The sequence below is a fragment of the Falco peregrinus genome, chromosome 14 (assembly GCF_023634155.1).
Source record: "Falco peregrinus isolate bFalPer1 chromosome 14, bFalPer1.pri, whole genome shotgun sequence".
NCBI lineage: Eukaryota > Metazoa > Chordata > Aves > Falconiformes > Falconidae > Falco > Falco peregrinus.
Window position 1 is genome coordinate 14,416,026 of NC_073734.1, and position 24,653 is coordinate 14,440,678.

At 36.6% G+C, this 24,653-nt stretch overlaps 2 protein-coding genes across 2 annotated transcripts in view; one reads left to right on the top strand and one right to left on the bottom strand.

The window, feature by feature from the left end:
• Positions 1-975: 975 nt before the first annotated feature.
• SLC7A9 (solute carrier family 7 member 9) lies at positions 976-12,477 on the top strand. The gene is given in 12 exon segments (XM_055818972.1): positions 976-1,088; positions 2,255-2,402; positions 3,339-3,581; positions 4,078-4,203; positions 4,533-4,632; positions 6,471-6,515; positions 6,823-6,946; positions 8,722-8,825; positions 9,658-9,754; positions 10,529-10,678; positions 11,265-11,456; positions 11,458-12,477. Coding segments are annotated over 12 exon segments (1,530 nt in total). The 5' UTR covers positions 976-983; the 3' UTR covers positions 11,554-12,477.
• Positions 12,478-12,584: 107 nt separating this feature from the next.
• TDRD12 (tudor domain containing 12) overlaps positions 12,585-24,653 on the bottom strand; it is a 41,088-nt gene continuing 29,019 nt past the window's right edge. The window contains exons 25-31 of the mRNA XM_055818971.1: positions 24,379-24,548; positions 21,761-21,882; positions 20,659-20,713; positions 16,793-16,906; positions 16,546-16,699; positions 16,391-16,457; positions 12,585-15,999 (exon numbers count right to left, since the gene is read on the bottom strand). Coding sequence (XP_055674946.1) covers positions 15,914-15,999; positions 16,391-16,457; positions 16,546-16,699; positions 16,793-16,906; positions 20,659-20,713; positions 21,761-21,882; positions 24,379-24,548 — 768 coding nt within the window. The 3' untranslated portion in view covers positions 12,585-15,913. The remainder of the gene's footprint in view (positions 16,000-16,390; positions 16,458-16,545; positions 16,700-16,792; positions 16,907-20,658; positions 20,714-21,760; positions 21,883-24,378; positions 24,549-24,653) is intronic.

Below are 24,653 nucleotides of genomic sequence, written 5' to 3' on the forward strand. Positions count from 1 at the left end.
AGCCCAAATGTTTCTGAAGACCAGCAGTACTGAGATAAGCGTTCTGTTAATTTAAAATGCCACAGGTTTTGTAGCCAAGAATTACTGGATACTAGTTAAGTTGCCTAAACATGACGCATTCCTGAATTACTGCCTGTACAACTGCAAAACGATCGTCAACATTCAGACTCCAGTAATTACAGCCAGAGGGTCTGAGGAGAGAAGAGACTTCTGATTGAATCAACTTTGGAGAATCAGGACCTAACCTGTCCAATTTCCTTCACGATCTCAGCTTGTATTTGATTCCAATACTAAGGCAAACAGGAGAACCCCACAAAAACACAAGTCTAAGTTTAAACTTGAAAAAAAAAACACCCAACTGTTTACATTCTAATTCTAAACAGAACAAAACGTACAGCAGCATTCACCCTGAGTCAACACAGAGGATTCTGGTGACTCTTTTTGAGTCAAAGAGCTGCTAATTACACAATTACAGCAGACAGCACTTGGTTCAGCAGATACTTGCATCTTCAAGGAACTGAGACAAGGCCTAATTTAACGAAGATCAGAAAGAAGGTCTCCTAGATAAGAGAACAGACTAGCTTTTGGGAAAAAAGATTTAATCTGTCTGGATGTCTGGAGGAATTCAAAGGAGGGACCAGCTGTAAAACCTAGATTGTTCCAGGGAGGACATCCTCTCCACTGAATGTGACCCCAGGCGGAAGATACAAAGACATTCACTGCCAGGTGGGCACGAGGAAACTCCAGAGCAAGTCAGATGGATAAGGTGAAGTAAACGTAACGCCTCTGATTTAATCTCTGAGCAGATAGTCAGATGGAAGGAAGTCCTTTGCCTGTGAGCAAGTGTGTGTGCACGTCTGTTTTTTGGCAATATTTACCTACAGTATTTGGGACCCCTCTGTATCAGCAAAAGCCAAGCTAACATCGATACGCTAGACTGATAATTGTTTTTATTTCCTTAGAGATTTCAACAATTGAGCCAAATGGGTGAAGAAAGCTTGAGGAAAAGAAAAGGAAAGGCCAACGGAAAAGAGGATGGAGAATCCATTCAGAGCCACCAACCCCAAACGACGAACCTACAAAAGCAGGCAAAATCTTGTGTTTTCAGCCCGTGTGTGTGCGAGGGGCTGGCGGGGGGGGGGGGCCTCTTTGCATGTGCATCTCTGTACAAAAACTGCAACTGTGTCCCAATGTGACAGCCATGTACTAATATCTTGACCGTGTCGTTGGTTTACATTTCAGAAAACTACTAACTGCTAGTTAAATAGCTCTGATATAATTTAAAATAATATGGCTTTTTTTTTTTTTTTAAGTATTTGAATTATTTTTTCTGATAACTTCGAAGTTGATCAAGTGAGACACTCTATAAACTTCACCGTTTCTTTCTCCATGTACCTCTCAGAGGATGAAGGGGGTTGTTCACCTCGTTGCTTCTGAAAGTTTGTTGGTGTTTATAGCCATAAAATAGCCGCTGGTACAGAAAGAGAAGTGAAAATTTGTCTCCTCCAGAAAATTCCGAATGCTTTAGAAAACAGATGTGTCACTTGCTCTCAGGAGGGAGTGCAATCCCTCTTTAAATTTAAATAACCTGGAGAAAGACTCTCTATGTAATTTTAGTTTGGTGTCAAGACTGGAAGAATATTGATGTTATTGGACAGCTGTAACTAGCAGGACAATTTAAGCAGCCCATGCTACTGGTTTTTTTAGCAGGAAATGCCTTGAGTTTTACTAGTTTCCTGTAACATGTAGGTCACTACAAAGTCAGAACATGATCTTTTCACCACCTAGCAGCATCAAGATAATGCCTGTGCAGAAATACCTGAATCAAGGAGAGGAAAGCTGAACAACAACTAGGCTCCATCCAAAAAAGCAAATTTTTGAAGCTTAGAAAATTCAGAATTCCTCAAGTGCTCATAAAAGAATTTCAGTGTTTAATCAGGGTGGAGAGGGGGTGTTCACCTGTGTAAGGTTTGATTTGAGACCCGCATAACCTAAAGGACAGTTTGATACAACAAATACACAGGCAAAGTCCAAATAACTGCACTTTTGGAAATGGCAGAGTATGCCACAAGGTGCGTATGCGTCTTGTAAAGAAAAGAGAAACCTTCACATGGCTTAATATTTGTGGAAGCTGTATGTTGAAAGCTGAAAAAAAAAAGTCAGTAATAACAATTACTCTAATTGTATTACACCGAGAAGTAATTATGGAATTATTAGAAATATACTTTACCAAGATGTCTCATTTTATTTCAAGGTTGGCCTCATCAGTGGAATCTGTATGATTGTTGGTACAATTATTGGCTCAGGCATCTTTGTTTCTCCAAAATCAGTACTTGCCAATGTTGGAGCAGTGGGTCCTTGTTTAACCATCTGGGCAGCCTGTGGAATTCTTGCGACATTAGGTAAATTGATCAATAAAGAATTTCAATCTTTGCTTAAATCTTTGTTTCTACTGTTTCTGCATACTACTCTCATTTCACCAATTAATAACAGCTCCTAGACCAAAGTCAGTCATATCCTGATGAGTGTAGCACAACTCAGGCAAACACTTAGAGTATGTGCCGTTTCTAAATTTTTAAAATTGTAAAGTACACTTGCAGTTCATTTTGGAAGTAGGTTTTAGTTTTGCTGACTTCATCCACTAATAACAAAGAGAATACTTTTCTACTTAAATCACAACCAAAATGTGAAAATTACTAGCAGTGAACTAGGTACTTCTGCTATTTTTCCACTTGTGTAATTGTATGAATTTAATTCTATGATCTGAAACATTAGCACCAAGCACCTAAAAATATTTCTAGCAGTAAACCAAAGAGGAATTCTTCGGGCACTGTGTCAGATACAGAGCACAGGCAAAAAGCCTTTGATACCAGCTATAGCAATAAATCTAGAAATATCGCTGTGCTTTAAAACTGAGCTTTATAGACATTTTACTTCAAAATTGTGCATGAAATACTTTAAGTCTCCAAAAGGTAGGTCAGCCAGTGCAGCTGTCACTTAGATGCTTCTTACAGTGTTGGTTTCTTAAACAGAAATCTAGTATGAAATCAGAGTATTTGTAATTTCTTTGCTGAAGCCTTAAACACCAATAGTCGTAAATTCTGGACTAACAGTCCAGAATGCTGAAGCTATTAAGTTTCTGTATATTTTTTCAATTGCTCATAAGTAATTACATTTTTGGTTTGCATCTACAATAGAACGTACAGAAATATGAAAAAAGTAACAATGCATTGTATACATCCATTTCATTAACTTTTCTACCAGTTGAAAAGTGATAATCTGTTAGTCATAGCTTAGTATGAACTAAACCAGTAATAAATGCTTTTCTTGCTGTTCAGGTGCACTTTGTTTTGCTGAGCTTGGCACAATGATCACAAAATCCGGGGGAGAATATCCTTACCTTATGGAGGCGTTTGGCCCAATTCCAGCATTTCTGTTTTCTTGGACAAGCTTACTCGTCACAAAACCCAGCTCATTTGCAATTATTTGTCTCAGCTTTGCAGAATATGCATCAGCTCCTTTTTATCCAGGTTGCGATCCTCCCCCGGCTGTTATCAAGTGTCTTGCAGCAGCTGCCATTGGTAAGATTCATACTTTTTAAAAAAAGAGGCAAGATCCATAACTGCATAGCAATTTCCATATGGCCCCATCACGAGACTTCAGGAGTCCTTCCCACAGGAACTAATTCAACAATACATAAAAACTATAGGTTTAAAAATGGTTTGGTCCCTGTCTAAGTTTCTTTTATCTTTATTAAGATACAGCTGTGTAATGAATGCTTATGTCTAGCAAAAAAGGAAGAAAAATTGTGTAGAGGTATTATTTCTGTATTTATCAGAATATGGTGTAACTTCAATGTATTTTTTTCGTTAAAGGTATATCAAAATCTAATTCTTAAAATAGCAAGGAAAAAGTTTCCCAAGTTATCCAAACATAGCACGTTAAAAAACTGTATCAATAATATAGACAAACAGTAGAAGGAAAAAGCAGTACAGTAAAGGGGGTGGGGGAGGTTTAAAAGGCAACTTTCAATTCTGACAAATTTAATGCAGAAATTCATAAACTTCTTTCTTTTAGTGATCATTACAATAGTGAATTCACTGAGTGTGAAGCTGGGAAGCTATCTCCAGAATTTTCTCACAGCTACTAAAATGATCATTGTCACAATCATTATTGTAAGTGGAATTGTTCTCCTTGCACAAGGTAATTAAATATACTTTACTTGCAAAAATTATTTTAGCTTCCACTGTGACCATTAAAAAACTTCCCACCGACAGAAGCGGCACAACAATACGGCTCTCTTTATTCAATGTTTTAGTTCCAGATCTCTTGGGAACTATGACACTTCCTTTCAGAGAAGGGAGGTGGGTGGGAAATGCAACATGACAGATGTGCTAATAAGAATAGGTATTAATTGATTTTTACAGTGAGAAGTTTCAAAACATTAAACAGATGTTGGAATGCTTCTTCATCTAGTGGGATTTTAAAGGAATTAATTTCAACATTGATTCGTAGTTATGTCTTATTTGCAGGAAAAACTGAAAACTTTCAAGATTCTTTCAAGGACAGCAAAATTTCTGTTGGCTCCATCAGTTTGGCATTTTATAATGGACTCTGGGCGTATGATGGATGGTAAGGTATCTTTACTAGCATTAATAGTTACAGTTTAACAGCCTTTAACTGGTTTACTCTCTCCCTGTAGAGCTCAAAGATGTGATCTGAAAAAGTTAACATCTGACTTGTTATTAAGAATCTCTTAATGAATTCTGGAAAAAGAACACCAGTTTGGTTAAAAAAACCCAAACAACTAAATAAAACCAAAAAACCCTGGCCCACTCCCCACCCCCTAATCCTCAAGTTACTGTTTATTAGGGAAAAAAACCCTATACTAGATCCCGAAAGGGCTACTGCTTTGCTGCTGAAGGTGCTTAGATACTGTGGTAACGAGAATATAACACAGTTTAACTCCATTATGTTAGGCAAAATAGCCTTCCCAGAGCCCCTACAGGTACCCCATCAAATTCCACTTCTTGTGAAGTATGCAGTGGTGTTTGATTAGTACAGGATGATATAATAAAAAAAAAAAAAAAAAACAAAACAAAACAAAAAGTGTCAGAATTCATAAGGCTCAACTTTTATATTTTTTCTTATTCAAGTTTCATTTTTGAATTAATAGAAAAAACAATGACATTTTCTTCCCTGAGAAACTTTCAATTAAAAATCTCCACATTTGTTTAGCCATTACTATGTTAGATTTAAGAAAACACATTTGGAAATAATCACAGATATGGATGGCTTTAGGTTTACGCCCATGTTCTACATACAGCATTTATATTTAATAGTCAGAATTCTGAGTGCTCTCCAGAATTATTTTTGTAAGACTAAATTTATTTACTGGAAGGAATATTTAATTTATTCTCTGCCACAGTCTGGAAAATAGTTTACATTTTTCATTTCCTGAAACTAAAGGGAATGTCAGGTGGTCTAGGGCTCTGTTGGCACAAATCTCATATCAAGGTCTGATCCATTAATGCTATTTTTACATGTTCAAACTGTAAAAGTTTGCATATACGTCTGTATTTTGGAAAGTAATAATATAATAAATCTTAAAACTTACAACAAAGCAAGTTCCATTTAGATGCTTAAAACTGAGTTTATTTTTAAAATGGATTACTCCTTCAGGCTTTATTTCCAAGCTTGAGTGTCTTCGCCCAGTCATGCAAGTCTGTCAATTCAGACGTTCACCTCGATTTTTCAAGTGAGCAAGGAAACTGGTGCCTAAACAATTATTTCAGTATGTAATCACCACGCAGCAGCATTTGAAAATCACCCTGTTAAAATGTAAATACAAACTCCTCACATTTTCAGAAGCGACAAGTAAAAATTTTGTTTCAATCTGGTCTACGTGCTCCAGCAAAAATGAGTATTTGGAAATTGTAATTCTGATAGGTGTAAACCTTAAAAACGTTTTTCATGCCAGTTTTCTGGACAACATGACTTACAGAACAATTGTGAAACATCAGCAGACTTGCTTCAGTCCTTGCAATGGGCACACTTGTGCTTTTATTTGAAAAGACCCACACAGTGCAAAGCTTGAAGATGAAAGGCAATCTTGTAAATCTGAGATAAACATCTGTCAATTTTTTGTGTTGTTATTCTGGGATATTTTATCCAAGAACTTAGACAATATCATTCCAAAATCTCAAAGACAGTTCTAAAACTGTGAGGAGGAAAAAATAATGGAGGAAAAGATGGTGAATGAAGAGGCTGACATTTGTATAAGCAGCTCACTTAAGTGGTAAAAATGCAGGGCAAAAACCTAAAACATTGTTTGTATCTGTTGTCTTTTTAAAAAAAACACTGAAAAGGTAAAAACCAGTAACACAAGAAATACGTTACCTGACTTGGTAACATACTAGTATTTCAACACCTGACTGCTAATAACATTCCATGAATGTTTTTTCTTCCAGGAATCAACTCAATTACATCACAGAAGAACTTAAAAATCCTTACAGGTAAAAATATGTAGGAAAGCAGTGTTTCTAATAACAAAAATCAAACACTTAATATTTTAGTTTGTTTTTAAAAGCAATGGTTATTCAAAGTTTAAGCACTAACAAAGCTAATTAGCACCTATTACAGGCTTCATAAATTTGCATAAATTTGTATTTTTCCTTTTTAAAAATCTTGATTTCCATGGCTCTACCAATAAAAAAACTTAAATATAACTGAAGAGCATATGAGGAAGAGTCCACAGTTTACTATGACAACTCTACCAGTGATATAGCAATGCTGATGGAGTCTTACTTTTGCATTCTTTAGAAATCTACCGCTATCTATAATTATTGGGATCCCCTTGGTTACAGTTTGTTACGTTCTGATAAACATTTCGTATTTCACCGTAATGACTTCAACAGAACTCCTGCAGTCCCAGGCAGTTGCTGTGGTAAGCCACTTTATTTTGTAATAGAGTATCTGAAGAAGACTGTGTGCATTGAAGTCCTGAGCAAAAAGGAACCTATACTTTTTCTTAAAATACAATTGATTTCTGTCTATGCTGTCAGTGTCACTTTATCGCTCATTATCTGTCATTTCTTAATCTAAAATTTATTTCAGTAATGCTTAAACAGTAGTTCTGTCATATCCCAAGAAAATATTTTTTAAAAAAGGTACAAAAAGTAATGCAGTCCTCAGCTAACATTTTGTAAACACTGCAGCTCCGAGCTTGACTCTCTTCCATTAGCACCAAAAAGATGGAAGGAAAAACATCCGACTGCTGCTTTGCCCTCTACAGTGCTTCCAGTATTTCTGAGAAACAAGCACATGCAAAATGACAGTAGATCAAAGTTTGTCGTTCTCGCGATAACAGCAAGCAGTCCATAATTCACTCGTTCTTGCTTTTCTTAATAAAACTAAGAAATATCCTTTTTACAGTACTTCAAGATATACTATTACAGATGAAATTAAAGACTGTATAATTTTGAAAACTTAAGCAAGCACATCTGTCCTTTCAGTTCTACTTGTAAATTTTCTGTGGGGCATGTCTCTGAAACAATAGTTGAGGTCATGCAGCAACTTTTCCTGGTACTAATTTTTGGGGAAAACAAACAGCACATGACGTGTTTGCAAAATACAGTGCAGTACAGTAAAGAAGTGCACTGATGAAGAAATACTTCAAAATCTTAAAAAATAAAACCTTTTAAACTGTAGAGCTTCAGTACATTTCAGCATCTTGTTTGCATCAAGAGGTACACTAATTTATATATCGTTATGTCTTGTTTAACAACTAGCCCTCTTCAAAAAACCACTAAACTTACAATCTCAGCAACACACTAAACCAGCTAGCACTAAACTCAGACTAAATTAACAAAATCTCAGAACTGCCACTGAGCAGTACAATGGAAGCACCGCAAACCGCAAAAGGAGTGCACTGTATGAGAAGGTCAATACACCTGTAAGTAGACTTCTTGCTTAGCACTGATGAGCGTCCTACTACTGGACAAAGAAACAGCACAGATGTTACACTTGTGCAAAAGCAGAACTCTTTTATGTTTGGTTTACTCAAAAAAGTTAGCCACCCCCCAACTAAAACCCCCAAACCCACCTGTCAAAAAAAGGTTTAATTCAAATGAATTTACAGTAGATCAATGTACCTCCATTAGATGTAATCCATCCTGCAGTGACAGCTAGCATACCATGGCACAAGTAAAAACCAAAATGTAGTGAAAGCCCTTCGCAAGTTTGTCCTTTACTCATTCACCCATAAGGCTTAGGTTGTCATGCTGTCGCCACTAGCGTTACTCTTTTTATATAGGTTGAAACACCAGCTTCCGTATGCGTGGTGCTCTGCTGCAATGCCATCTGCCTTGTTATTTTGCAGACACGCTCCCAAACCAGGACTCTCTAACAGAATTTGATTTCTGCTTATCTTTTACATCTGCCTCCCAATGTTTCCTACAGATGCTGCATCTGAAACACCATGACAACAACATTCCACTCTATGAAGAGTGGTTCATGAATTAATCCAGGTCTTCATTTGGCAAAGCATTCTCTAATAACTACACAAAATATACAACATATGTTTTTATTGGTAACGTACCTTAGATATCCATTTACTGTTCTTTTAAAGAAGCTCCAGCATAACTGAATAAACCAGTAATATCTTTATGGTAAATGGTAGTTAAAATGACAAAAATTATTCATTTTAATCCCATATTCCAGACATTTGGAGATAGAGTCCTTTATCCAGCCTCTTGGATAGTTCCTCTCTTTGTGGCCTTTTCTACAATTGGATCTGCCAACGGGACCTGTTTTACTGCAGGCAGGTAAGCTCCCATTCCAAGTATCTTAAAAAAAAAATAAATTTAAAGGATGGAAAAATTTACATATACAGCTATGTATCTACACACACAAAGATACAGACATTAAAAAGTACCAGCAAATCTAACTGTATTGTTTAATTTTCAAAAGAAACAGTGGCTATGCAGGTTTGATAAATTAGAAAATATGGTCTTATATTAATTCAAAGTGGGTAGGGCACAAAAGGTTGGGGTTTTTTTCACCCCACCTCTCATCAAGTTTAAAGCTAAACTGCCACCAGTACAAACATGACTACAACAGTAATGATCAAGATAAGAATTGGAGAGAAGCTATTCCTTTCTATCAGTTGTTCAACACTTCCAGTTACTATTAAAAAATACTTTAAATTTCCAATTCATCTGAATACGACAGGGCTGCAAAGACCAATTTTTAGACAGAAGGCTGTCAATGTAGTTTTTTGGTATGAAGCAAATTAAAAAGGAAATATTTAATTGAAAGGGCCACAGTTGCTACCATTTTTCCAAGATTAATTTTAAATTAAATGTGCAAACTAATGATTCTGAAATTGATTTCACATTCACTACTTTAATACTGGTTCAGAATTAGTTTCAAGTTCACTGCTTTACTACTGGTATTTCCCATATTTAGTCTACAATACTCCTTAAATCTCACTGCATATTCAAAGGAAATACAGATGAAATTATAGTTAGATGTAGCCACACAATAAAACAAACTTGAAAATGAATGGTCCTTGGTTTTATTTATTTTCTTTTTTAGTAATGCCACTTAAAGTGTAGGTGCCACACTAACAAGATTGCCTTGTTTTTGTTTTGTCAGACTTGTTTATGTTGCAGGTCGTGAAGGGCACATGCTAAAGGTGCTATCCTACATAAGTGTTAAGCGTTTAACGCCAGCACCTGCTATCATATTTTATGTAAGTATATATTCTAAGTACAGAAAAATTAGCAACAAAAATTCTCCAGTAATACATGCTTTCACAATTTCTTACTATCATTCTCAACACTGACTATCTAGACAAGAAAACTACTGAATACATTATAGGAAAAAGGACTATATAAACCCCCTCCAACTTCTCAATTTGAAGTTTTATTCCAGAACTGGATTTTAAAATCAAAATGTTTAAGGAGCCGCAGAATGAAAACAAATTAAAAATTAAATTATTAGTATTAGGGAAATCCCTCATTCCATAAGATGCTTGAACACAAGCTACTACTACCCTATTTTCTCCAAGAACAAATTTACATGTCACTAAAAAAAAAATTCTATTCAGTAAATACATTTTAAAATAAGTCTAGAATATCTTCTTATTTTTATTCTACCCATTTCTCTTCAAGGTAAAACAAGATAAATGAAAAATTCAGTTCTGTTGACTCCCAGTAACTTTAATAACCTAAAAATATATTTAGCATCTTCATTTACTCCAAAACACGCAGTCAACAACAGATTAACAGATACAAATTTTAATTCTTTGGACTTAAAATGGAATTAAAATTGCACACAAAACCCCCCACGTTGGCAGGATGTGGACACTATCTTTAAAGGTGCTGCAATACACTTACACCCAAATATTTAAGCAAGCGCATTCACAGATCCTGCTCTAGAACACCAAACGTGCCCTTACTGACACATCAGTAAAATTCAGGCTTCTTTTATAGTAGACTATACTAATTTTTGGTTTTGTTTTTAGGGGGCCATTGCTATTATTTATATTATCCCTGGTGACATTGACACACTCATAAATTATTTTAGTTTTGCAGTCTGGATATTTTATGGTTTAACTGTACTTGCGCTCATTGTTATGAGGTTCACAAGAAAGGAACTCAAGAGACCAATCAGGGTAAGTTCAGCATTCAGTATGGCTTTTCCTCCATTCCCACAAATACTGAAACATGAACTCATCCTAAATATTTGCACGTTTAAACAACATCCTCAGGCAGACTCATAGTTTGTTTGTTTTTTCCTTACCTGAAACATAGCCATTTATTTGTAGTTCTTCACTTTGTTCCAGTTTTGCACTGGGACAAAGCTTGTAAGCACTGGGAAAAAATTCCAGGGTGTTTACTTTCACTTGCACAGACCACAAGCACAAGGCAGATGGTCAGGGATGGGAAGCTGCAGTCAGCAGACTACCACTGAGTACTCAAGAGTAAGACTCCAGGTCATGGCACTGGAGTTGGGTCCCAAATTCATGAGAATGCAAATTTTTACACTGCAATTTGCAATACAGACAAAGAGATCTTGGTCAATGATTTAGCAGAAGGGGTTTCCCTATCCATATTCTTGTTACTCTTTCAATTACCCCATCTAATTCCAGAAATTTTAAAAGGAAAAAATCCGTAAGGCAATGAAAATATTCTTTCATATATGCAACTGCCGTAAGAACAACAAAACAAGTTATTTTGTGCTTTGTTTGTGTCTTGCAGGTACCCATCATAATTCCAGTCATAGTGACATTAGTCTCCATTTTACTGGTATTGGCACCAATCATCAGCGCACCTGAATTGCCCTATTTGTACTGTGTTTTATTTATACTTAGTGGACTTATAGTTTATGTACTTTTCGTTCATTTTAAATTCAACTGGCCCCAAAAAATATCAAGTAAGTATACCTCAGATAGCTGGCTCCAAATTCAACAGAACATTTCTAAGTTTTAGATTAATTACTGTAATGAAGCTCATTATATACGGTCCATCCCGTCTAAAAATCACATGAGCTGGGTGTGGAAGGAGGCAATTTTCCAGACATAGAGTGGCCCATGGTGAGCTTTACTAAAGACTGTATTTTACTTCTTCCTGTGAGAGGAAAAAAACAAACAAAAGCACCATTGTCTGACTTCAGGAAAAACAAAACTTAGTTCACCAAAAAAAACAACCAACCAAACCCAAAAAACAGTAGTAGCACAAAGAAACTGATTTTAAAATCACCAGAGCTATTTTATCTGTAAAGCTAGTTTTTCAATTTCAAAACATTGCTTTAGCCATTAACTAAAGGTTAGCAGACATTACATTCCTATGCCACAACATACTATGGTTTTAGCTCAGGTTGTGAATTTTACTATACTTACTAAAGAAAACATTAACAGTATCAAGACGAAAAAGTTATCACAGTGCTGCTCAGTAAAGTGAAAGCTGCAAAAACCCAGTGAAACCATTTATAAAATAATTTTGGGTAGTCTCAAGAGCAACCCTGCAATTATCTCAGGGAAACCAGACACACAGGTATTTCTAAAAGGGAAAGCGAACAAGCTGAAGAAAGAATTAGTAGTTCTACAGACACCGACATTAAAAAATATCCATAGTCTCTCCTGCCCCTTGGGATTATTAAATATTATGTAATTAGAAGCATTGTATTCTATTAAGAGCAAGTTTAGAACCCTGGAATGCTGCAGTTTGAATCTTAAGACACTTTTTATTGCCTACACATTATTTTTCAAGTTTGATGAGATATGAATACAGAAAAATACATACTCACAAGGATAATTTTGTCACTTAGGAATAAGTATGAATAGAAATAATGTTCTTTCATAAAACCTCTAACAATAATGTTTTTTCCTCAGAGCCCATCACTATGCACCTTCAGATGCTTCTGGAAGTTGTTCCAGCAGAGGCAGTTACTGAATAAAATATTTTACATGTACCAGGTTGTCTGTAAGTGCTATACTGGTTGAAGGAGATTCAATTTAGGTTGGCACACATTTATACTTCCTAAATTGTTATGTTCATACTGGTGTATTATTTTTGCAACACTTTAGTACTTGAAAAATGTTAAATATAATAATAAAAGATTTCTGAGCCAGACTGCAATGTCCAGCAGAGCCGTCTTCATTGTTTACTAATATATTACGGTAACTTATTTTGAGCATTTTCAACACAGAAAACAAGAGGAACGTCTTAATTATGAAGACTGCAAAACTTACCAGCAATACTGTCCAGATGCTTTTCATCACACTACCAAAAGAAGGAAGCAGCTATCATTTACAGCATCACATTCAACAAAGACAGAAATGATGTAAACCCAGACTAACTCCATTCTCAGTTTCAGACCAAATGCCAGCTATCAAAAAATTAAAGACTGAGGAAGTAGGAATAAAGTAAAAATGGAAAGAACAGTTGACAGGAAGAGGTTGTTTTGTTTTTTTCCTAACTGAAACAAGATAATAAATTAAAGCTAAATTTCTCGGGTATCCCTCTTCTCCAATAGCATCCAAGTTATAGAACAGCACGTAAGTGGCACAGAAATTATTCTCATCATGAATGTGACTTCACAGAGCTAACTGCATCATCCTAGAAAGACTCCATTTGGTAGCTGATGAAAATAAAATACAAAAAATAGATACTACTACATTAACAGATGTAAGCAGCTTTTACTTTCCTCAGCCAATAAATTTAGGGATTCCAGGTAACATTCTTTACTACTGTTTTCCCTTGCTGCAAATGGATAAAGGGATTTTATCAAGTCACTTGCCAATACTTTAGCGATGAATTTGAGAGACTGTTTATACTGAAAATGTTAAGTCCCCTCTCAACAGCTAAACACATTCATTCTAAATATGTAACACAAGAATATTAAGCAACTGGCTTAAGATCATAATTATGTCCATACTAACTAGCCTAGCAAATTCAACTAAAGCAGCTATTTCCATCACCCTGCAGCTACAAAGAAGTCAGTCTTAAGTTCCTCTATATTTCATTTTGTGCCTATACCTACACTGAAAAGCAATTCCAAAGGTACATGGAAAAACGATGGGTTCCGATTCACTTGAGGGAGATTCTGCGACTGTAGTCAGATCCACAAAAACATCAGCTCCATGTGCAATCAGGGTAGGACAAAAGTAAAAAGGTTAGGAATGATCAAGGAAGGTAATGGAGAACAAAAGCATAATTAAGGCATTATATATAAAGTAACTACTTGTCACAGGGTTTTGTCCCAGTCACTTACAACTGCTGTTCCTCTACCTAGTTGGTAAAAACACTACTTCAAACAGAACTATGAAGCTCAGGGAAAGAACAAAGGAATACTCATTCTTTATATAAAGCATTCTATCTACTACAGTTTTGAAGGCTGAAATAGCTGCCTGGGGGCAGAGGGGAAAAATGATGATGATGATAGGTTCGTAAGCTGTCTTTAAGTGACAAGAAAATGAGAAAAGCAAGCTATCTATTCCCATTACATCTTGAGGGTACAGGATTTCAAGCAGAAAAGAGTATGGATGGCTTCAAAATGCAGAAAAAAATTATATTTATTTCTTCATACAATACATTGCTCAACTACTGAATTCCTTTATGCAGGAGAAACGTTAGAAGTTGACAAAAGGTTCCAAAATGCAACTGAAATAATTCAAGTAAGAAGTCCACAGAAAACCTCTACTTTATGAAGACCCTGATCAAAAACTGCTTGAGGCCAAAAGAGTATTTTTGGAATGTATTGCTACATTTTTTACATTGTTCTTTATAGATCAGCCCTTGGCAGCTGCTAAGAATGTATGGCTAAAATCAGCTTTTGCTTCTACTTCATATAAGGTGTCTTTTATTTTTCACAGAAAAATTAGGTAGTTTATGTGTATTAAATAACCCACTAGATTCATCTACTAGCAGAAAACTTACCTTACACTATATTTAGGTATCAGACAAGTCAAAGAAGAACAAAAAATGTGAAGGAAAACATCCTGCCCCATGACATTTTTTTTCCCTATTAGATGGTTTGACAGTCTTTTGTTTGGATCCCAATGCATAGCAAGACCAAAATTCAGTTACATTAGCTATTTCCTTAAGTACTTCTACAACAGTTGCAGCTTTGCACATACCTGTAGGCAGGTGAAGGTTATAATTAAACTCAGTTGTAGTGAGGTTCCCAACTGTGCCGATTTTTGTAACCATGCATTAACAATTGCAACTGTTCCTGTCGCATGGCAGTTTTACACTTTTTTAAAAGCAGCAGCTTTATCATACACTGAAACTAGAAAAACTGTAACTGTCAGTGTAAATGTATTAATACAGTCCTCTCATTCTTTAAGTAAAGGCATCCCAACATGTCTTGAAAGAACAGTCTCCAACAAGCAAATATACTCTCCCTAGTCAAGAATACAACAAAGTCTTTTAGGCTTAAAATAGATCTGTAAAGCTAAGTCTCTATTCTAAATCACCATGTAGTTATGTCAGGGAAACTAAAGTGCTTTAAAATCTACAGATGCAGAGACTGATAACAGATTCATTTATTATAAATATAATTTACATTACTACTTCACTGCAAGATGTTCTGGATGTGCACAACAGTGAAAAATTATTTACTGAAAGACGGTATATTAAAAGGCAACGCCTTAGGGCTAAACAGACAAAATTTTATTGTTTATTTGCAAAGGAGAAAAGGGTTTTAGACAGAGGGAATGAAATCATAGTATTCATGAAAAGCGAAAATGTCAAACTGAAAACAAACACCAAATCTGCTGTTTGTCACAGCATTTGTTCCACAAAAGCTTTTACAGCAGTTATCTGTTACAGTGAGCTGCACCGTACAGTATTTCATACCCAGTCAACATATTTCCAATCAAGAAACAAAAATTGCCATTGGATTTGAGGCATCATTTCTTGATGCAGAACTGAAAAATACGATGACTGCCATCAAACTGATACTGTATGAAGATAAGGGATATGGCAGAAACAACCAACAGATCATCAGTATTTGCAAAACTTCAAAGATCACTAACTACTGCTAACCCAGCAAATTCACTCAGATAAACTAAAAGATCCATAATGACTAATAAATTCAACCATTTCACAAGCCAGGTTTAATCTTCAGCTTTCGCTGTTCAGACGGCACACATACGTATGTGCGCATCATCATTAAAGCCAACAATCTTAAAGTGAAGGCACTGGAAAACAACGTTCTTCTGTGTAGTATTTCTTCAGATTCTCAGAGCCCAAGGGTACGGAGTTTGTTCACTCTTTTCCTCCTCAAATTAAGGACAATTCTGCAACCTGTATGTTTAGTTTTACCAGTTTTAGTGGAAATACTCATGCAAGAGCCACTATTTTGAAGCAGAACTCCTATCAGAGGCAGAAGATCTGTCTCCAAATTACTCATCACTTTCTGTTCCACTGTTTTCTGAGGAGTCAACCAATTCTTCAGTTACTGCAGCACTGCAATGCAGTTTTTTAGTACCTAGAAGTAATTAACAAAAGTGTAACATTCATAAAGAACAAAAGCTTCAGAACAAGTATGTACTAGTAGTAAAAAAACCCCCCAGCCTAACACATAGCCAAAGTGAAACAACAGAATACCAAACTTTAGACTACAAACAAGACAGAAACACCAAAAAATACTTCAACTGCTTTTTGTCTGTCCTGTTCTGATAGGAAAATACCCTGCTGTCTACATGGTTTGCTATTACAGGTCCTCTCATCTGTTTTCAGAGTATTTGAGCAAGCCAGTTAAATGTCATTATATATATATACATACTATATATATTATTATTAATTGCAGATATAGCATATGCAAGAATGAGGATGCTAATCATTTTATGCGCTTGAACACCAGCCTGTTCATTCCTTACCAACTGGAAAAGGGCTTTTATCTTCAAAATCTTCCCAGTGTTCAAAATCAAGAGACACACGAGGATTCTGTTGACAAAAATACTGTTTGAAATACCTGACACACAGTGAATGGGTTCAGAACATTAAACAATTCTCAAATTAATTTCCACTTTACCTTGTTCTTCAGTAATTGGCGCCATGCTCCTTTTTTCTCTTTCATGAGAACAATAATAACCTCTTTATCCTTAATCACACATGTAGACTTTTCTCCAAGTATATATCGATGCAGCTCCATGTCAGCTAAATAAAGCTTTTCACCTGAACTAGCACTATATTATAAAGAAAATTTAAAAAATTAAAAAATTAAATGCAAGCCGACAGAGAAACTTTTTGTTTATTATATTTAAACTTCTTAAACCTACCTGAACACCACCTTCTCTTTGAAGAACTCACATTTACAGTCAGCTACATTTGCTACTTTTACCTTCACTGTAACAGTCTCTTCATTTTGAAACCACTTTATTTCTGGATAAAAGCTAAAATAAAGAAAGTTCAACTGAATATTTTTCCAAAATAGAAACCAACTGAGTTTTAAACAAGCTGTCTCAGAGTCAGAACTTTCCCATTAGGTTACAACCAAGCTGCCGATTTTTCAGCTTCTGTAGGTGGCCTCAACGGTAACTTGACACTGAATAGCAGTGTCAGCAAAGCACACGGCAGGACCTCAGCCAACCTTGCCACAAAAGCACTGCAACCGTAAGCCTTTGGAGAAGCACATCTGTCGCAACTGAGGGAAGACACAGTCACTCAATATGAGTGATCAGCAGACTTCATTTATTGTGCCTTACAGTCACCTACCTTTTATGCCTTGTTATAATTAGCTCATACATATTACAAAAGTTAAGCTCATTATTGGTTAGTTGCCTAAATACCAAGCCCGCCCCAGTTTCTCTTCTGTAGTTACCTGTTCCCACCTGCAACATTCTTTTCCCAACGCGATCTTCCTGTTACTGTGTAACAAGAACAGCCAAGGATACTGTATTTTTGCTTTACTTCAGATAAGCTGAGAGCGATGTGCATTTTTGTCCAGCCAGCGGGACTATGTCTATGTGACCCTTTTCAGCTAGCCAGTTATCCACAATTCCCCCGTTTTTATTTTGGGCGACATAGGCCTGGTTGACCACTTTCAATAACAGCGTTTTAACACAGGAAAATACACAGCCAACTTATAAAATCTCAGTTCAGAAGTATAATTTCAGAAATACTTGAAAAATAAAGTTAGCTTGAAGCTTTAATTTAGATGCTCTTTCTGTTCCAATGATATAAAAAGTTTGAAAAATTCAAAGGTAATTTTAAAGTTCTGAATATGGACTAATGCAAGCTCAAAACCCAAAAAGAAACCAAACTGATGTTTGACTAGGAATATTTGCAAATATTTTAGTGGAAAATCCCTGACCATTAACAATTTTCTGTCCAAATAACAACTGCCCTTATGCAACCAACCATCCTGAAGAACACCTCACTGATATCAAAGAATTAACAAAGGGGAAAAATTAGTTCTAAGCTAAATACATTCATAAGTGGATTTTTCAATAGTTACATACAGATTTACACACTAAGCCATAATGGCTTGTAGGTGATACATACAAGAAGAGTACGTTGCTTATCTGTCTGAATGTCTATGCTAAATTTGACAACTATGCCACAAGCCAAGCCTACATGGGTGCTGTATGTTATGCACATTCCTTAACAAACAGAAGTATAATAGATAAATTCCCAAGATCTAGTCCCCAACCTAATTATATTATTTTGTAGCCAATTAAGGAAAATAACACAAATGTGCATATCTACATGTGCACACACCTTTTACTTCAGAACCAATCTGTGATAAAAGGCCTTAGCCTTATGGCATCATTGAATCTTAACGAGTACAGTAATTAAAAATGCAGTCTTACTGTAAGTGCGATTTATGCTGACATTCCCTCAAATGCTACACGTATTTCTCACTCAACTGCCTCAAGATAAAATAGTAGTATTTGTTAATATGTATTAAAAAATCATTAATTCTCTACAATAGCAGTTGACTTCCATAACACTATGTAAGCAAAAGAGGCTTAAGATGGGTTTTCTGAATACTAACAATTTATTTTAGACTGTCTAAACTCAGGTCTTGAAAGATTTCACTCTGCCAGACAGAAACACTGTTGCACTCCAGTTGTGATATCCCTTTTCCCAAGTTGTCACATGCACATCTCGCTCAAGCAACATTATTGTTAGTTTCTCACTGCTACATAAAAGCATATTGCACTTGTAGATATAAAAGACAGCACCCTTACTTAGATTATTACCTTATTACCTCGTAACTCTTAGTATACCTTGTATCTCTGATTTCATCACTTCAAAAATTCACCAGACGCAGATAAAACCACAGCATCAGACTAAACTACACCTTAACTGCTGATTCAAATAAAGGCATTCTCTTCAGATATGCCTAATGCTTACAAATAATTTTGGCTGGTTTTGATCAGAAAATTATTATTACAATAATAATCCCGTTTGCAAAATGCCTTTAAGCCAGCCTCCTAGTCCCAACCAATTTCCACATTCAGAATATAGCATAAATACAGAGTAAATTATCTCCATCAAGGCAAAAAGACTTCTCTTTAAGCACAGAGATGTTTGCTAGTTCAAGGCAGAAACCCATTTCTTGTAGGGGACATCTGAAGCACTTTTTTTGGTGGGTTTGTAATCAATTCCGTATTTTTCCTTGAGAAGCTTAAGCTGTTCCTCTTGTTTCCGGAGTGTTTCCAACTCTGATTTGTTGAATAGGTCCGTATTTCCCAAAAGTATCATACATTTCCTCTGCTGTGATTTTATACCGGCAGGTTCCAAATATAAAGGATCCGATTGACCTCTGGGGGCAGCTGGATGTTAGCTCGCTTGGCCGCTTGCATTGCCATGGCACCAATTGGAGGGGGGGGGGGTGGGGGGGGTGCCGCCTTGGAAAGAAACAGTGGCCGGGAAGGGGCCTGCCAGGCCGCGCACCACCACTGCCGCGGGGGACCCGGATGCCATCCCATACGCTAATAACCCGGGTAATTCCTTTTTACAATCTATGTCCTGAATGCTCCGCTTTTCTAAAAAGCATTTGAGCAAATCGTACGTCGCTTGTCAGCGCTGTTGCAGTCTTGGCGAGACTTTGGCGACGCGTGGCCGGCGGGACCCTCTGTAGGTGCTCCCGGGCACGGGGACTGTGCCCTTCCGCCTCCTGCGCTGCTTTCAGGACCGATACCCGAATCTCCATCGACTCGTGGCTCACAGGTTCAGCCCTCTCTAGGGTCCCTGTTCAGGGCGCCATTTGTCGCAACGGAGGGAAGACACAGTCCTCAATATGAGTGATCAGCAGACTTCATTTATTGTGCCTTACAGTCACCTACCTTTTATGCCTTGTTATAATTAGCTCATACATATTACAAAAGTTAAGCTCATTATTGGTTAGTTGCCTAAATACCAAGCCCGCCCCAGTTTCTCTTCTGTAGTTACCTGTTCCCACCTGCAACATTCTTTTCCCACCGCGATCTTCCTGTTACTGTGTAACAAGAACAGCCAAGGATACTGTATTTTTGCTTTACTTCAGATAAGCTAAGAGCGATGTGCATTTTTGTCCAGCCAGCTGGACTATGTCTATGTGACCCTTTTCAGCTAGCCAGTTATCCACACACATCTACTAGTTCAAGTGGGTAGACACACTCCCTTAACTTTGATATCCAAAGGATTCAAACTTACTGCCTCATTTAAGGATGCTATCAGAGGTCTATTCTTGGAATGACAAAGGAAAAGGTAACAGTAGCAAGACCAACCTCTGAAACACTAAGTATTTTTTAACGGACATAGACACAATACACATTTCTCATCAAGGTTTTCAACCACTTACTCTACAGCTGTTATGCCTCAAACGTCCCCCAAAAGCATTTGTTTTCATTCACTTCCTAGTACTGTGGTGTCTAATCAAAGATCACGTAATTTCAACAAAGTTAGCTTCCAGGAGTAAGCAAAAGAGCAGTTTAAATTACTTAAGGGATTCATAAGATGATGTGTGTGTATATACATAGATATCTTCTAACAGCAACAGTAATCTCTCCAGGTCAACACCGACATAACAGAATACTTCTGCCTGTGCTATACCTATTTATTCACTAAACAGATAATCTCAGTAAGGATGGCCGTCCTGTTTGGCCGTTCACATTAAAAAGCAAGCATGGGAACAAATCACTCTCAATTTCTGTACCATTTACATTGATGCAAGGTGGAGTCTTCTGCTTCCTTACTCTCAGCTACACCATCTGAAAGAAATAAACCCAGAAAAATTTTTTATACTTACCTATACTACAGGTACTGACAGAATACCCCAGCACCATTGTAAGAAGAACTTGTTAGCAATCAAATTACTACTGCAAGACTATATTTGGCATTTATATTGGTTACTTCCTGTTTGGAAAGATTTAATAAGAGTTAATTCAACCGAGTTTTTTAATTAAAAGGAGTATTAGAGTCAGTATAGGAATTAAAAAACCACCAAAAATGCAGTTTTCCAGGTCAGGTAAACGTTTTTCCAGTTTCAAGACATTATTTATTTGAAACCTAAACCAGGGCATTATAGAAATTGACTAAGAGTTTCAGGGATGAAACAACTAACACTGAAGTTACCATCACAGCTTGAAACATGGCATGACAGTCACTCCAGTATACCAGGCTAAAAAAGCCTTCTATGATAATCACTCTAGGATTTTATTTGACTTCTGTCTGTTTCAGCTTCTCAATCACTCAGCTTTCACTGCTCCAAACTCACCTGACAACTGCTGCCAGATCATCCTCTGTCCCCCTTCTATGACTGACAAAGCCATGCGCTTTTAAGCCTCTACTAACTGAATACCACATCCCTGAGCAGTAGATTAAAAAGGGGGGGAAGGCGAAAAGCAAGCCATTTTTTACCATCCTGTATCTTGGAAAAACCCTCTCCGAGAACAATGCTGCTATTAATCTCATATTTCAACAGATTTCAGCTTCCTTAAACCCTATGGCCTTTGACAGCAAAATGCTTATCCTCTCTACAGGAAGGATTTTCTGCTGACATATTCCATTCAAAGCCAAACAATTCTGAATCTCTCGGGGACAGGATATTTCCCAAATAATACAGCTATATTAACATGGCTTACTCTCACAGCATCTCTAGGCTGCTAACTATAAGGTATTTGTGACTTACTGTAAACATTAGCTGTATGTGCTATTCTGTATATTCAGAGGAGGTCTGCATTTGGTAAAACGACTTTTAGGTTGACATTTAAGCACCAGACTTTAAAGTTCAAAATTTTTGGAAATTATGAAAATACCACATTGATGATTCCAGAAAGTATTTTTAGAAGAATTACAATTTTCAGTGGAACTGTCTTGTTTTGACATATTCTGTGGATTGGATGCTTTCTGTGGACCAGGTGTATCCTCCTTTATGCTTCTGAATACAGAAAAAGACAGATAAAAAGAAAGGGTTTAAATATGTTGCAGAATTCCTAATCATAGTTGGAAATCCTTTGAAGTTAAGTTCTTCATTCTAATATATAAAAAAATACAATAAAATGCAGCAAACCATAAATCTCACCACAGGGTTGCTGAACTGCAGTAACTCTGTAAGAAGCATTTATAAGAAAACCAAGTTAGGAGAACATTTAAAATTCTGATAGTAACAGCATTTCCCCTGAATCATAAAGATCTGTTGGCCTTACTGTGTGTGACAGACCTAGATAGGATAATTATTCCCTTCCATAAAGAATACCAGTAGGTTTGGGGGCTTGTTGGCCATTCATTCTGACTTGGAAAAAGTATTTCAGAATACTCAAGAGTTCTTCACTTACTAGTAAGAGACCTCTTGGCTTTCCAGCTGTACAGATAGGGGCTTCACTAGCTAGACTCAAGATTCAGGAAACACTGTAACAGAGTCAATCTACTTGAGAGCTCTGAGATAGGCACCACGACACTGTTCTGCAACAGGCCCAGAAGTCTCCATTAAAACATTACCAAGATGCAGCATCATTTCTGAAACACTGACTCATCTGTCCAACTGAAAAATGCTTTCTTCCATTACCTCCAAACACCTAGTGACATAAGAGGACTGAAACTAGTCTAGCAAGTCATCACCTAAAGTTTCAGCCTATATAAATAAATATTGGCTTTTAAATTAACCCATATTGAATAGTTAGTATTAAATACCTGTGCAGCCATCTTTATTCAGAACTGACACAGCTTACCTTAATTACTCTTTTGGTAAGATTAAAGTAATTTTAATCTTAAATGAGAGACACCTTTAAAAAAAATGCACATGAGCTTTTCTGAATAATTCCAACTGAGCAGTATTTTCAGCTACATAAAAATACTGCATAGAAAACTCAATTTGTAGTATTTTTTAGAAACCATTTCCGAGTTATTTACTTGAAGGAATCAAACACTTTAAAAAAAGTAATGTCTCCAATGATGTACTAATAGCTTTGGAAAGCCACGATCTGACAGAATCTGATCTTACTTTAAAGCAACCAAAGTTCTACAGAAATGTTTGATTATTCACATGCTACACTTAAAACAGCCACCAAGAAGAAGGTGCCTCAAGCTGAAGAAGGACTTGAAAGGGAGGGTTGAAAACTGGGCAAATAAGAGTATGAGGTTAGACAAAAGCTTCGTACATGAAGTCTGCAATGAAGCAGCCAAAACGGACAAAACCAACACAACTGCGCATTCTGCAACAAGAAGATAATCCTGCAGAAACCCCACTTTTCAACCTAGGCCTAATACCTCTTCAACTGTGAAGAGACTTACGCAATGAAGGACAGCCTGTTTTGCTCAAATGCCATTAATCAGGAATGAGTGGAGTATTTGCCAAGTCTTCATGGGATGACATCCAAAAATCACGTAAAGAAACTGAAGGATCTAGCGCTTTGACTGTGCATCTATTGAACAGGCCCACAAGGTAGTAAATTGTCATCAAAAAGGTTTGGACAGAAGGCCCAGAGACAGACTGACTTTTTTAATAACCAACGAATTATCTCAAAGCAAGGATACTGCTTCTGTCCATAGACCACATCATCTCAGTGATGAAGGTATCAGTCATTTTCTTTGCACAACAAAAACATTTGTTAAGGCAATTAAGACTGAACTTGCTGATAAGTGTTGTTTACAATGTGCAACATTCTGGCTATGCCGAGCTTGCCTGAAAGGCTGTGCAGCCTTAATATACTAAGGTCCACTCTTAGAATACTGTTAGTATCTGTGGGAGGAGTAGAACAACACTTTCATTCTGGTCGCAGAGATAAGATCCTTGCACTGCATATGACAAATCGCAAGCATTTAACTGAAGAATCTTGCTGGCTGTTGAACTGAAGAAGGAGATTGATGAACAATCACAAAAAGACCAGCACTCTGCATCAAGGACATGTAATTAAAGTGAATTGCTGAGGCAAAAGAATAGAAAACTTAACCACTACACTGAGTGCTACTTGATGTACCAACAGGAGGTGGTTTGGGCTGCTGATACCAGGCAGTTCTGCCATGCCAGCAACGTGCCAAGTAGTTCACAGAAAAACAACTGTTTTCAAAACAGTATGGAAAGTATCCTATATCTTTGTGTTCTTTCATAAAATTTTTTTACTAGGCAGAAACATTCTTTGATGCAATTATCATGACCAGAGAAAAACAGGATGATCCAAGTTATTACGGGTACTTGTCAAGTATTGAGCCATACTCATAGCCATGAAGGACAACAGGTAAGCGACTACCACATCGCGCACACAAATCTTGAGACAAAAAGAATAGCTAAAGGAAAGCAGACACATCACAAACACCGTTGTCTCTGTGTTTAAATGTAAATCACATTCAGTAATATTAATTATGAAAATACCCAAGTAAATTAATACAATTTTTTCCTAAGTAAAGTATATGCTGAAAAAGATTTGTAAACACTTACAAAGGCTCCAAGTTCTTTGCATGATCTAATACTTTCACGTGTCCACACAGCTTCTGAAGTTGTGTTATATGTTCTGGATTGTCAGTTCCCAGACCCGTAGACAAAATCTCAGATCGAACATTATATTCATTGACCGACACCTTCAAATCTGAAAGCCTGGTGACGCGGACCTTGAATTACAAAACATACTAAATGGAAATCACAGTTCATAAACGGTCTCTCTCCAACTCTAAGCTGTTCTTTAAGTAAAACTTTAAACATATCCCCATTCATTC